Genomic DNA, 13711 nt, shown 5'->3' with positions numbered 1-13711 from the left:
TCCACTGTTTTTTGGTCTTCTAGAATAAACACATTTCATTCATAAATTATCTAGCAGCATTTGTCTTGAACACTGATAAATACACTGTCATAATAAATAACTTTCCCGGTAAAAGGATTTCGATGGCTCCAATGCCATAGATAGATAGTTAAGAAAACTGCACTCTGCCCACTGCAAGGTACAGGGGGACTGTTTTCTCACAAGCAAACAACAGCTCTCTGATGAGTAAGGTTTGCTGACCAAAGTAAGGATTAATTAATCTGGAGCTCTCAAATACATAGTAACTAATAAGGTATTTACGCCGGATTTACTTTTTATATACAGAATGTTATGTAAATGCTGTATTTCATAAATTTATAGCATTTAGAAGTCAGATTTTAATGTCACCGAAACTTACTCTACACCAACTTTGGCCCATGTACGCTAATGTATCCCACTGGATGAACAGAAACCAGTTAAATTCACTATTAATTTGCACAGCAAAAAAATATAGAGTCAATACCTGCACAAACCCACACATCATGTAGTCATCAAACAAAGGCAGACTAGGGCGGTCCTCTCGATATATTGTGATTTTGTAGCTGCTCACAACCTGAGGGCTGGGCTGCGAATCATCTGTTACAAGAACAATGACTTTGTTCAATCCAAGGCCAAGGGGGTAGTTAGCAATGCTGGAAGACAAAACAGGAAAGGAGTAGAACACTAAAGATACAAAGATTTACACTGTTTTTTATATGGCAGAGAAAATTTACTTGCTCCTTGAGGTTTCTATTTCTAACATTTTCTTTTTCTTTCAAAATACATATGATTTTTAACAAAAAACAGTGTAAAATAAGATTTGTCACAATTTACATTTCTTTCAGGAAAACTAAACACCAATAGTGAAACTTAGTGGTAATGATGTCAAGTTCAACAATTCTGACATGGAATCTGTGAATGAAGGAAAATAAGAAATGCTGAAAGACACAGAACCTGCATATTTACTTTTCAATGTAAATGACATATTGCTATTCTATTTTCCTTCTACAAGGAAGTAAGTTTTTTTTCACATGTATCCATGTTGACTGCCAAGGCAGTTAACATTAAAACACTAAAGCTGGGTGGAAGAATTTTATGGGAGCTTCTTTTGAATTGATAAATCAAGACTCATTTCCTTTAGAAAATACAGAAAGCATATTAGGCATTAGGTCAGTAACAACCATCCAGTCTGGTTAATAGCAGACATTCTAGGTCAAAGCATCTGCTTCATAGTCAGTCAAAACACAGTGCATTGCATAAGCCCTTCATGCCATGAAGCAAAGCTAGCTCTGTAATGGTTAAGGATTCTTCCTCCCAAGTGCATTATTGTCCCTTCTCTCCCTTTCATCCACTCACTAATGGCTAGTATGTAAATAGGACAGTTGTCTAGTTCTGAGTTACCTGACCCAGATAAATAAACCCTCTTTGTCCCTCCCAACATCCAAAACCAAGTCATGCCCAAAATACCTATTGGGATTGTCCTTGGCACATGCTGTCTGTGAGAGAGATGTTTGGGAAAGACAAAACTGTGCCAGGGATCAGAGTAGCAATTAAACATCACGGATGATTGTGTTTCAGTGCTCAAACCTGATGTTTAGTGATGACTTTGCTCTCTATCCTGTCTTCTAGCTTTATACTGTTCTAAAAGATCAGATAAATTGGCACTATTGCTGATGACAAGATGACCCACTTAGTAGAAGAGGGAAAGGCTACTGAAGTTGTTTATCTGGACTTTAGTAAAGCCTTTGATTCTTTCCTAGAGCATTCTCCTGGAGAAACTGTCTGCACACGGATTAGATGGGTGTACTCTTTGTTGGGTAAAAATCTGGCTGGATGGCCAGGCTCCAAGACTGGTGGTGAATGGAGTTAAATCCACTTGATGCCAGTCATAAGTGGTGTTCCCCAGGGCTCAGTACTGGGGCCAGCTCTGTTTAATATCTTTACCAATGATTTGGATGAGTGGGTCGAGTGCACCCTCAGTAAGTTAGTAGATGACATCAAGTTGGGCAGGTGTGTTGATCTGCTTAAGGGTAGAAAGGCCCTAGAGAGGGATCTGGACAGGATGGATCAATGGGACAAGGCCAACTGTATGAATTTCAAAAAGGCTCAGTTCCAGAACCTGCACTTGGGTCACAACAACCCCATGCAATGCTATAGGCTTAGGGAAGAGTGGCTAGAAAGCTGCCTGCTGGAAAAGGACAGGGGGTGTTGGTCGATAGCCAGCTGAATGTGAGCCAGCTTGTGCCCAGTTGGCCAAAAAGGCCAATAACGTCCTGTCTTGTACCAGAAGTAGTGTGGCCAACAGGACTAGGGAAGTGACTGCCCCCTGCACTCAGTACTGGTGAGGCTGTGTCTTGAATAGCGTGTTAAGTTCTGGGCCACTCACTACAAGAAAGACACTGAGGTGCCGGAGTGTGTCTAGAGAAGGGCAATGAAGCTCATGAAAGAAACATAAAACAATTCTGTAATATTTTGATGTATTTCCAAGGTTAAGGACACTTTTATTGTTTACACTCATATTTTGTTGCTCATACCTTGGCCCTTTCTTCTCGTCAAGATGTACTTTGCATTGACAGTTAGAAGGTTCTGCTCCTATCTTCACCGTCATCATGTCAAATGGGACTTCTGCATAGTATTCTTTGATCTTTGGGTTAAATTGAGGATTCAGGTCCAGCTGTGGACTGGTGAAGATCTGCCTGATATGAGATAGGGTATCTTTATCTGTTCCAAGAAGGCATCAAAGAAAAAACTGTGAAATGTATGAACATTTTTAAGTAACACGCAGCTTCTGGCAGATTGATAACATATACAGTGACAAGATTTTTAATGCCTGGTCATTCTGATACTGATAATCCTGCTGCAAGTTCTTAATGGATTTTCTATTGGCATTTCATAGAAGCTTTTAGAGCTTGGAGGGATTTTAATAATTCAGAGCCCAATGACTCCAGCCAAAGTCACAAAACTCAAAGTCTTAGTAAGCCTTTGAAAATGCAAGGATTAAGTCTGGGAGATCTTGGCTCCAGTTGGTTAACTGAAACTTGAAGAGTCAGGCCAAAATTCATAACCTACTTAGGTACCAGCCTGCGTACAGGGTTTATGTACCTGTTCAATTGCCAATAATAATCAAAATAACTTAGACATATTCCTAATGCTCATGAGAACAAGTCACATGGAGATATCTAGACCCATGGGGTCATTTGCAGTACAGCTGGAAGAAAGTTTTATTAAAATTCCTAAATCAACAAATTCCAGCTCCTTCCCTGTGTATGAAACCTCCACAATCAAATCCTATTTGCTCAAATGTATCCTTTATTTTGTAGTCTTTGCCAAATGACTCATGAGAATAATTATTTGCTAGCTACCCACTTATGACAAATATTTTAATCCAACCTATTGGATTCAGATTTACAGCATAATTATACATTCAAAAATTGCTTTTCACATATATTCTCTAATACAGGTTTAAAGCTGAGTACTTCAGCCAGTACTTGCCAGCCAAGAAACTCTTTAACATCCAAAAAATCCTGTGGTTTAAAATACAGCTTAGAAGGGGCATAAATGATGCAAGCAGTTCTATGAGGGCCTTTTCTACCTTGAAATATCTGCCTTGAGAAGTGCAACAGGGCAATTTCAGCACTCTCTTGCAGGGATTAAAATGTAAAGGAAGCTATTCCAGTGGAAAAGCAGAATTAAGGTTAGACTTGTAGGGGAATGGAGGTTCATAAATTGACACAAAAGGTGTTTTAAAAAATTCTATAGGTGAGTATAAAGAGTTCTCCAGATCCTCTATGCCTTTCCTAGAAAGGTTGTCTCACTACTAGCTTAAAAAATAGGAGGAATTTTCTAAATAAAACTAATTGAGGCATTTTCAAAACAAAATATCATGGAATTGGAATGGTGAGGACAGTCAGCCTGTCCAGGAGCATTTCCAGCCTCTGACTGACACTGAGGAATTCCTGGAGGCACCATGAGATGAGCAACAGAGGTGAAATAGGGCTCAATGGGTAGAAAAGTCTTTCTGCCACAGAGCAGTTGTTTTGCATTTATAAAGCAACCGCTCAGATCATGTGTCAGTGAGGAAGGCAGAAGAACACATTGCTCCCACCAAAGACAAATACACTTTTAAGCTTTAAGCATCCTTAAATACCCTTTAAATATTCCTACAAGCAGGTATTTTAGAAAAAGTCTTCATCTCTTAAGCAGCTCTTTAAAACTCCACCACTGAGCTGAAAACTGACCTTATACAAGGCTGATATTAAACTCCATACAAGTTTAAAGATCATGCCACAACAAAAAAATGCATGCTAAAATTCTTGGAAATAAGGGGGCAAAAGTCTATTGAAGTGAGGCAAGGGATCAATGAATGATGGAATACTCACATTAACATGCACACATAACAATGTTTAATTTTATGCTTGAGGCTTATTTAACATAATAGTGCAATTATTGAGTGTTTCATAAACATTCTTGCTACTTAAGAATCCTTTTTTTTTTATATATATATATATATAACAGCCCACAGGCATTGCACTCACCCCTTTCATGCAGAAACCCCTCCCCCAAGAAGTTTGTTCAAGTAATCACTCTTCTTCCCCCTTAGTGGTCTAGAAAGACCCTGACTTACCATAACTGCATTGTCTTTCTTTAGTCTTACTGGAATAATGCAATGCTGAAATAGAAGCAGAAACAATTAATAATTTTCTGCTCTGAGCCTGATTCAAAATCCTATCAGAGAAGGAACTCTCATTGTGTTAATAACAAAAAATACAGTGCACTTTCACACTTTTTATTTCTTTTATTCTTTTCTCCATTTTAGACTTGAACATTGCTCATAGGCTCAGCAGAGTAATTTACACCAGTAAGGAAGAAACTGGTCTTCTATATGTAGTAAGCCAAGAACTTTCATCTAAAATGCAACACAATGTAATCTAAATCAAATACATCATCAGAAGTAGCACAAATAGGAAGAACATACCATATATAACAGACCTTACTCTGATCCCTTACCATCATGATTCTTCCTGAAATCAGAAGGAACATTCTGCTTAGGACTTGCATTTTCTTGAGAACTCCTGCCAATAGCAAACATACTTCTATATGAATACAATTAACATAAACCATAGAACATTTTTCAAAAATTTCTATATGGCATCCCAGGTCCCATGATATTTTAACATTCTCAATGGAAAGATGAACCTCCTGGAGTCATTTCTCAGCATTAGCTATATTACCCGAATGATAGAAAACACACATTCCATAATAAATGGTAGCATATCACATGAAAAAAGAAAACCAGAAATAAATTACAAAACACAAATTTCTAGGGGGAGAAAGAGTAGATATAGCCAAGAATAAAATAACCCAAGCCATATCTCTTAACTGTTTGTATAACGTTTGGAATGGGGGTGGTTTTTATATATTTGAGTTTAAAGTTCAACTTTGTTCAAAAAGAACTAAACAGAAGGGAAGGCCTGTGTCAAGGTGAATACCTGTACCGACGTTAGCATGAATTCATATAATTGAACATCTATGTGTTTTAATTTGTTTACTAATTCAAAACAAATCACATGATCAGCATCCAGTGTATAAATATAATTCCTCAGTGAAAAAAAAAATGGCTTCTTTCCAATCCATCTACTGGACCTCTGGCTGATAAGACCTTTTCAGAGGTTCATTAGTATTTCTTCAAGATTCCACATGTTTTCCTCTCAGTGTGTAGAAGTTCTCATAAAGCAGCTTCTTCCTGGATACCACTGCCCATACATTTTGCATTTTGAAAGTCACTGTGCCAAGGAAAGAGATGGCAATATTGTTCTGTAATCAGCCATCACTAATGTTTCAACAGGAGCTGCTGAAAGCAAAAGTGAGGTCAACCATGGTAAAAGGTAAACTGTCCAATAATAAAACAGAGATTTCTGCATTATCTCAATAAGGAAAGAAGCAGCTGTGTCTCTGTGTCTCTGTGTGTGCATGAAAATGTAATTTTGAACTTACAGAATCTAGACACCACCCTAATTTCATGCACATTCATAACCTACTTCAAAGGAGAAAATTAACAAGCTATTAAAGAGGGTATTTTTTCAAGTTACAAGCCATTTTACACCCCTCTTTCTGCTTGCCAAGGGGGTAATGGCTAAAACCTGTCAAATATGTTTTCTCCCTGCTGTTCCTTTTTGCTTGCCCAGTCCCAAACCCTCTTTTAAGGTGAAAACAAGATGTCTTAATTCTATGAAATGCCAGACTTTGGTTTAGCCAGAGGACATCTCAGGACTGCAGCAGTGCGTACCACATTGCAAGGTCCTGCATCCCAAAGTAATCACAGAAACATGGAATAGTTAGGGTTAGAAAGGACCTTAAGACCATCTAGTTCCAACCCCCCTGCCATGGGCAGGGACTCCTCACACTAAACCATGCCACCCAAGGCTCTGTCCAACCTGGCCTTGAACACCGCCAGGGGTGGAGCATTTAACACCTGTTTGGGCAACCTGTTCCAGTGCCTCACCACTCACAGTAAAGAACTTCTTCCTTATATCCAATCTAAACTTCCCCTCTTTGAGTTTTAACGCATTACCCCTTGTCCTATCACTACAGTCCCTAATAAAGAGTCCCTCCCCAGCATCCCTACAGGCCCCCTTCAGATACTGGAAGGCTGCTATGAGGTCTCCATGCAGCCTTCTCTTCTCCAGCCTGAACAGCCCAAACTTTCTTAGCCTGTCTTCATATGGGAGGTGCTCCAGTCCCCTGATCACCCTCGTGGCCCTCCTCTGGACATGTTCTGACAGTTCCATGTCCTTTTTATGTTGAGGACACCAGAACTGCACACAACACTCCAGGTGAGGTCTCATGAGAGCAGAATAGAGGGGCAGGATCACCTCCTTCGACCTGCTGGTCACACTTCTTTTGATTGCAGCCCAGGATACACTGAAGCCGGCTCATGTTCATTTTCTCATCGACCAACACCCCCAAGTCCTTCTCTGCAGGGCTGCTCTGAATCTCTTCTCTGCCCAACCTGTAGCTCTGCCTGGGATTGCTCCGACCCAGGTGTAGGACCTTGCACTTGGCATGGTTAAACGTCATGAGGTTGGCATCAGCCCACCTCACAAGCGTGTCAAGGTCCCTCTGGATGGCATTCCTTCCCTCCAGGGTATCAACTGAACCACACAGCTTGGTGTCATCGGCAAACTTGCTGAGGGCGCACTCAATCCCACTGTCCATGTCAGCGACGAAGATGTTGAACAAGACCGGTCCCAACACTGATCCCTGAGGGATATCACTCATTACTGGTCTCCAGCTGGACATTGAGCCATTGTCCACATCTGTTTGCATGCGGCCATCCAGCCAGTTCTTTATCCACCGAGTGGTCCATCCATCAAATTGATGTCTCTCCAATTTAGAGACAAGGATGTCGTGTGGGACAGTGTCGAACGCTTTGCACAAGTCCAGGTAGATGACATCAACTGCTCTACCCCTGTCCATCAGTTCTGTAGCCCCATCATAGAAGGCCACCAAACTGGTCAGGCAGGATTTCCCCTTAGTGAAGCCATGCTGGCTGTCACCAAGCACCTTGTTGTTTTTCATGTGCCTTAGCATGCCTTCCAGGAGAATCTGCTCCAAGATTTTGACAGGCAGAGAGATGAGACTGACTGGTCTGTAGTTCCCTGGGTCATCCATTTTCCCTTTCTTGAAAATGGGGGTTATATTAGCCTTTCTCCAGTCATTGGGAAAATCGCACGACCTGTACGTATCAACTTGTAAGGAGATTGCAATTATTATCAGGCAACATTAAGAGCCATATAACTGCTCTATCTAATTACAGCAGGGTATTGAACTGTAATATTTAGAAGTGTTATTACAGCTAGATACTCAGATTACTATATTTACAGAAAGACACTTACATTACAGTGTGGCCAGCAAGACTAGGAAACTTGTCCCCCTGCAGGTAAGGCCACACCTCAAACCCTGTGCTCAGTGACTCTCACTACAAGAAAGACATTGAGGCGCTGAAGCATATTCAAAGAAGAGCAGTGAAGCTGGTGAAGGGTCTGGAGAGCAAGTTTTATGAGAAGCAGCTGAGGGAACTGGGGTTTTTTAACCTGGAGAAAAGGAGGCTCAGAGGAGACATCACTCTCTACAGATACCTGAAGGGAAGTTGTAGCAAGGTGGGTGCTGGTCTCTTCTCCCAGGTAACAAGTGATAGTACAAGAGGAAACAGTCTCAAGTTGCACCAGGGGAAATTTAGATTGGGTATTAAGAAAAAAATATTTACCAAAAGGGTTGTCAAGCACTGGAACAGGCTGCTCAGGGAAGTGGTTGAGTCACCATCCCTGGAGATATTTAAAAGATGAGTAGATGTGGCACTTACGGCCATGGTTTTGTGGTGGACTTGGCAGTGCTAGGTTAACTGCTGGACTCAGTATCTTAAAGGTCTTTTCCAATCTAAATGGTTCTATGATTTATCTCTGCTGAAAACTGGGCTTTTTAATCATCATCACCATCAAGTACTCCTTTGTCCAACCTCCTTGTAGTCAGCAGACTGAGGGACGATGCCGTTACAAAAGCTCTTCTTCAGGCAAGCAGTGGCTGAGATCCTGGACTCTGCAGAGTCCTTTTCTTCATACACTGTTACCCAAGAAAGAACCTTCACCTTTATGAGTGGCCTCTTATTTATTATCTTGGAGGAGCTATCAAGCAGAGAGATACACATTGCCTATTAGAGCTAATGAAACTAATGACTGTATGTCCGGTACCCTAGGTGACAACATGCCTGTGAATCTACACAGGGATTTTTCAAAAGGTAGATAAAAAAGGAAAAAATGTAGTCACTTTTGTGGTCTCCAGTGCATGTGTTACTTGTGGATGGTGCAATTCTTAATAGGTCATAAAGAAAAAAATTGATATTTCAGTATTCAGCAGAGTTATGAATTTTATTTCTTTAGATAATGTTTTCTAGGTCTCTTGAAAATGAGAAGCCACAGGAGGTAATTTTGTGAGACATGATCACTAGCAATTTTTTTCAATTTGATTAACCAGCAATGTGAGCTCTCTGTTTTGTAGTGTTTGCATGGCCTCAGTTACAGAGTTTCCATTAGGCATACAGTTCACCAAATGAAGTATCTTGTGCTGATCTTCCAAAGAAATACAAAAGAGCAGACTGAAGAATGGGATTGATTTCCTTGCACTTAATCCCAACTTTCCTCCTTCTCTGTCTCTCATTTCTCCCATTGCAGATCTTATCCAGACTTCCTTGCTGTTGTTTGCCCCACAGGCCAAACCATGTTTGTTTCTCAAACTGCCCGAGAGCATGACGTCGTTAAACTCCAAGAAAGTATTTCCAACCCAAATTCAATTTCCAGGCTGCTGCTTCTATTTTGGCCCCACACACAAGAGGCTAGTAACACTTTCCCAAATATATCAGTTGATTTCATTGAAGCATTTGCAACTTTATTGACGTGCTTAGGCTTCTGTCTTCTGCAAATACAGAGGGGTTAGCTTTTCTCAGTAATCTGATCCTACCATGCTACCCTGCTGTCCAAACATACTTGCTGCAATACTTCATAGGCCCTATTCTAAAAGACAGTAATGATCTTAGTCATATCACAAGTTGAAACTGTGCAAAGTTGAAAAACAGTCCACAAACAATGCAGAAAACTGATCTTAGTGCACATTAGGTAGTACCACTCCCTCATATTTAAAGAACTTTTTATGTCATACCAATACATCTGAGATGGTCATTCTCACCTAGGATGTAACCATTTCATTATAGTTTGAGATGAGTTTCTAGAGTTCTTCTTGCTTCTCCTGTGAAAGGAATTCAGAGAGATCACTAATACCACTTAAGATTTCAATACTAGCCATGTAGATGAAACGGGTTAAGAAAACTAGACCTTTAAATTCTTTCTTCACCCTGTGTACTCATGATCAGTGAACAGAATAACTGCACAAGACCAAAGTCAGAAGTCATTATTTTTCCCATAAGTATCTTGTCTGGTTGGACAGTCAGCTGTGAAAAATCACTGAATTTTGTAAATGGAAATAACAATTTTGCATAGTCAGAGAAATAGGAACTGTTAAATGCATCAACAAAACAACCTGACCCTAACTGAAGAAATTCAGGAAAATTGTTCTGATATGAAAACTCATCAAATCTGGGAATCTCAAAAAAAGATGAATCAAAGCTTGGAGAGAATGCTTACCTGAACTATTTGGGGAGTAAACTCTACTAAGCTCTTTCTTGTAATTAAGTATAATTACATGCATATCTGACATATGCTTCACCATCACATGCATGTAGCTATAGGAGTGGAAGATTATGATTTTGCAATGTCAAAACAAGTGTTCTTTTACACACTGAATGGACAGAATGGCATTATTAGCTTAGCCATTGCAGAAAAATACAGTGCAAAGAAGCAGATTGGCCTATGCGCTGGGGAAAGGTCATGGTATTTCTACATATTTATACATACACAATAGTGTTCAGCTTGAAGAAAAACAAAAGAGGCCCAGGGCCTTGCTCAAAGTGAGAGAGTGGCACTGCTTAGATTAGAACAGAAAGCTGCTAAAGGCTGGTATGCTTTGATATGCAAACCTAAATATTTTGGCAAAAGGGCAAGGGCTTACACATGAATGCAAACAGCTGCATCTTTGAGTTAGTTTTCATGGAGTGGCTGGCAGTAGCAACAATAATACTTAGCACATTCATGGAACTATGTATGTTCAAAACACCAATAAACAGTTACCCAGCATGGTGGTAATGTATAAGCTCCACTTTATAGCTAAGCAAACAAAGATACAGCTGACTACTGACTTGCCGAAAGCCACACCCAATTTAATGAGGATCAAAATTAAAATTTAAGAAATCTTACAGATGCCTTATGTAGTCACTATGGTGTTCTCCAAGCAAAACATACAAAATAATGTCATTTACACATTTAACTTTAGACTTACTGGAATGAAGCATACACATTGTCTAATGAGCCTCTGCTCCCAAGCCGTTGTTTGCAAAATCAGATACAATTGTAGTTAGTAAAGAAGTATGACATACATGTCCTAGAAACAGAACCAAAGAAAAAAACCTGTCCTATGTAAAAACCTAACTACATCTCTAATGCCAGAAGGGCTGACATTGCTGCACAATGGGATGATGGACCTTCATCTCAAGTGTTGTAAATCCACTACATCTACTGAAGTATTAAGTTTTATGATGCTCACTGGATCTGTTGCAGTTAATATAATTTGAGAAACTACCCTCAACATTTCATATTATAGCTATCTTACCATTCTGAAGGATTCATTTGTGCCTCTTTAGTCATGGACTGGAATTGTTCAAGTAAACTGGAAAGCAACCAATGCACAGTCAGGACTGAACCAAGTTGTCTCATTGGGTCCACCATGTGATAGAGGTCACGCAGTAAAGTTTGAATCTGGGGTGCAGCAGAAGGGAAAAGCTGAGAAGAGAGACACTGATTAGAGACTACATATTATATTTGTAAAATGCAAAGAAGAGAGAAATCATCAGATGACAGTGTATAGAGTATGCGGATATTAATATATTATGCATTAATGCTCTCTCCACATGTGTAGAAAGTAATTGTCTTGCTCAGCCTTGCAAATCAGGATTGCTAGTACTGACATGGAGGTCTTACTCCTTTGCCTGTCCAGACTGTCTCCAACCCTGATACTCATCCAGGAGGTCTAGAAGAAATCCTGATATTATGCAGACTTTCTGAATGATAGATCCAGTTGCAGATTATTATTTCCCTAATACTCATTTCCCCCATTAATTGCCATACCTATTCAGAGACACTGACAGTTACTCCTCTACCTCTATTCTTCACCAAAATGAAACTCTCTTGAAGTGTGAAGAAGATGATATATTACACTTTTTTTTTTTTTGTCACTCTTTCATCTATATCTATTCTCTGGTCACGATTTCAGTGCTGTATTGTCTCCAGTTCTTCCACTCACAACCACTTTGCTGCATTACCATTCTATTTTCTTACCAGCTCATTAGTAATTTACATAATGCTCATCCTTTTCCTTTCATTCTATTTTCTGGTCTCTGTTTCTGCTTTAGCTGTCCTTTCCAAGGAATCCTGAAGTCAAATTATCAGTTTTATTTATTTTAATTTAAATTCCAAAAATCCTCCAAAATAAAATCAGTATAACTTCTATATCCTTTCCTATCCATCCAGCCTAATATATGTGCCAGAGACAGCAAAGAATGGCAATGAAAGAGAAATATTAAGAGATTTACAAAAAAATACATATCCAATACAACAAAACCCTGTCATTTTACCAGCTCAAATTGTCCAAGACTCTTCAGCTCCTTTATGAAAGTTATCATTGAATTTATCTCTTCTAAAGACAAACATTGCTCATCTTCTCTGTGGTAAGTTCCATCCTATGAAGGAAAGGGCAGCATATTCTGGTCAAATCACATGGAAAGCAACATGCTTTCTTTAGACCCCAATCTTTTTGGTGATCAAAGGAACAGGCTATAGCAGCTCTCAACCTGCCCTAACCTCATCCAAAGTCATGTCAAGGCAGCTCTTTGATAGCTCTTCCCATTTCTTGGTATGGAGTAAAGCAGACTGTGCATTAGCTTTGTGTAGAAAAGTACCCTTAGAAACTACCATGAGAAGAGACTGCATAAAGTATAGACAATGAAGTAGACACTGAAATGTGGTCTGGTCTCCTATGGAATGTAGATTTAGGTTATCATATCATATATGTGCCCGTGTCTGCAGCTTCCTACTTTATCCTGCCGTTAATTTAGCACCCATGATCCTGTTTTAGCCGCACCTGTCTGAGAGGCAGAAGTTGCATGGCTAATTTCGTCCTTGTGAGTCTTGCAAGCAGGTGGTTCCTCAGAAATGCATCCTTAAAAGTGACCAGACTGAAATAAATGCTACTACAGGAGATCCCCACTTGTTAGAAATCGTAATGTAAACTTTATGCAGATCTTATAAACGCAAAAAAAAAAAAGGTAACTGGAACTTTCATTCAGAGGAAGACACAGAGTAGTAGAAAATAAGTGAATTCTGATGCTCATGAATCTTGTCTGAGTTAGTCATTTCTCAGATTACGAAAAGACACAAACCCGTGCATTTAAAAAGACCATCTAAAAATGGTGGAGAAATTACTTTGTTAAAGGTTAAAATCTATCCTTAAAATACTGTACGTTGGGGAATGATATCATTTGAGAGACAATTTTTTATTAAAACAAAATGTGTTTGTTCAATATAATTACTGTTTTATTCCCCAAAGTTCAGTAACAGGTTTTGATTAAATAAATCCTGCATTTGATTAAATAAATACTTCATTCTATAAGTTTGCACCAAAATTTCAGACAGGCATACAGTCTAGAATTAAATATTTTCAAATAGTTAATAGTAAGCAAAAGGTGGAATGAACTACCTTACTCACAGCTGATGCATATATTTTTTGTAAAGCTTCTATGAAACTGGTTGTCGAGGATTCGTTAGACAGGAGAAAATTAAAAGTATCTTCAAAAAGCAATTCTTTCAAAGTTTGGTCCTGAATTTTTGATTCATCCTCATCTTGAAAGTCAAAGTTTTCATGCACCTGTTGGAAAACAAGGTAAGAATTTACAGTCTGAACATCAAGTCCAGTCTTCTCATAACCACATATACCAAACTGTAATTATTTATTTAAAAAGCAGGTCATAATATTA

At 39.2% G+C, this 13711-nt stretch overlaps 1 protein-coding gene across 1 annotated transcript in view; it reads right to left on the bottom strand.

The window, feature by feature from the left end:
• The window catches only part of CPED1 (cadherin like and PC-esterase domain containing 1), a 160011-nt gene that overhangs the window by 76309 nt on the left and 69991 nt on the right, over window positions 1-13711 (bottom strand). Inside the window, exons 10-17 of the mRNA XM_062609662.1 lie at window positions 13435-13602; window positions 12314-12418; window positions 11293-11462; window positions 9757-9816; window positions 5026-5090; window positions 4643-4687; window positions 2553-2739; window positions 503-671 (exon numbers count right to left, since the gene is read on the bottom strand). Coding sequence (XP_062465646.1) covers window positions 503-671; window positions 2553-2739; window positions 4643-4687; window positions 5026-5090; window positions 9757-9816; window positions 11293-11462; window positions 12314-12418; window positions 13435-13602 — 969 coding nt within the window. The remainder of the gene's footprint in view (window positions 1-502; window positions 672-2552; window positions 2740-4642; window positions 4688-5025; window positions 5091-9756; window positions 9817-11292; window positions 11463-12313; window positions 12419-13434; window positions 13603-13711) is intronic.

This window comes from Pezoporus occidentalis, unplaced genomic scaffold, assembly GCF_034315485.1.
Source record: "Pezoporus occidentalis ecotype Australia unplaced genomic scaffold, CSIRO_AGI_Poc_V1 ctg14, whole genome shotgun sequence".
Lineage (NCBI taxonomy): Eukaryota > Metazoa > Chordata > Aves > Psittaciformes > Psittacidae > Pezoporus > Pezoporus occidentalis.
Note: the sequence above shows the minus strand (reverse complement) of the source record. Positions and strands in the feature narration are given on the sequence as shown.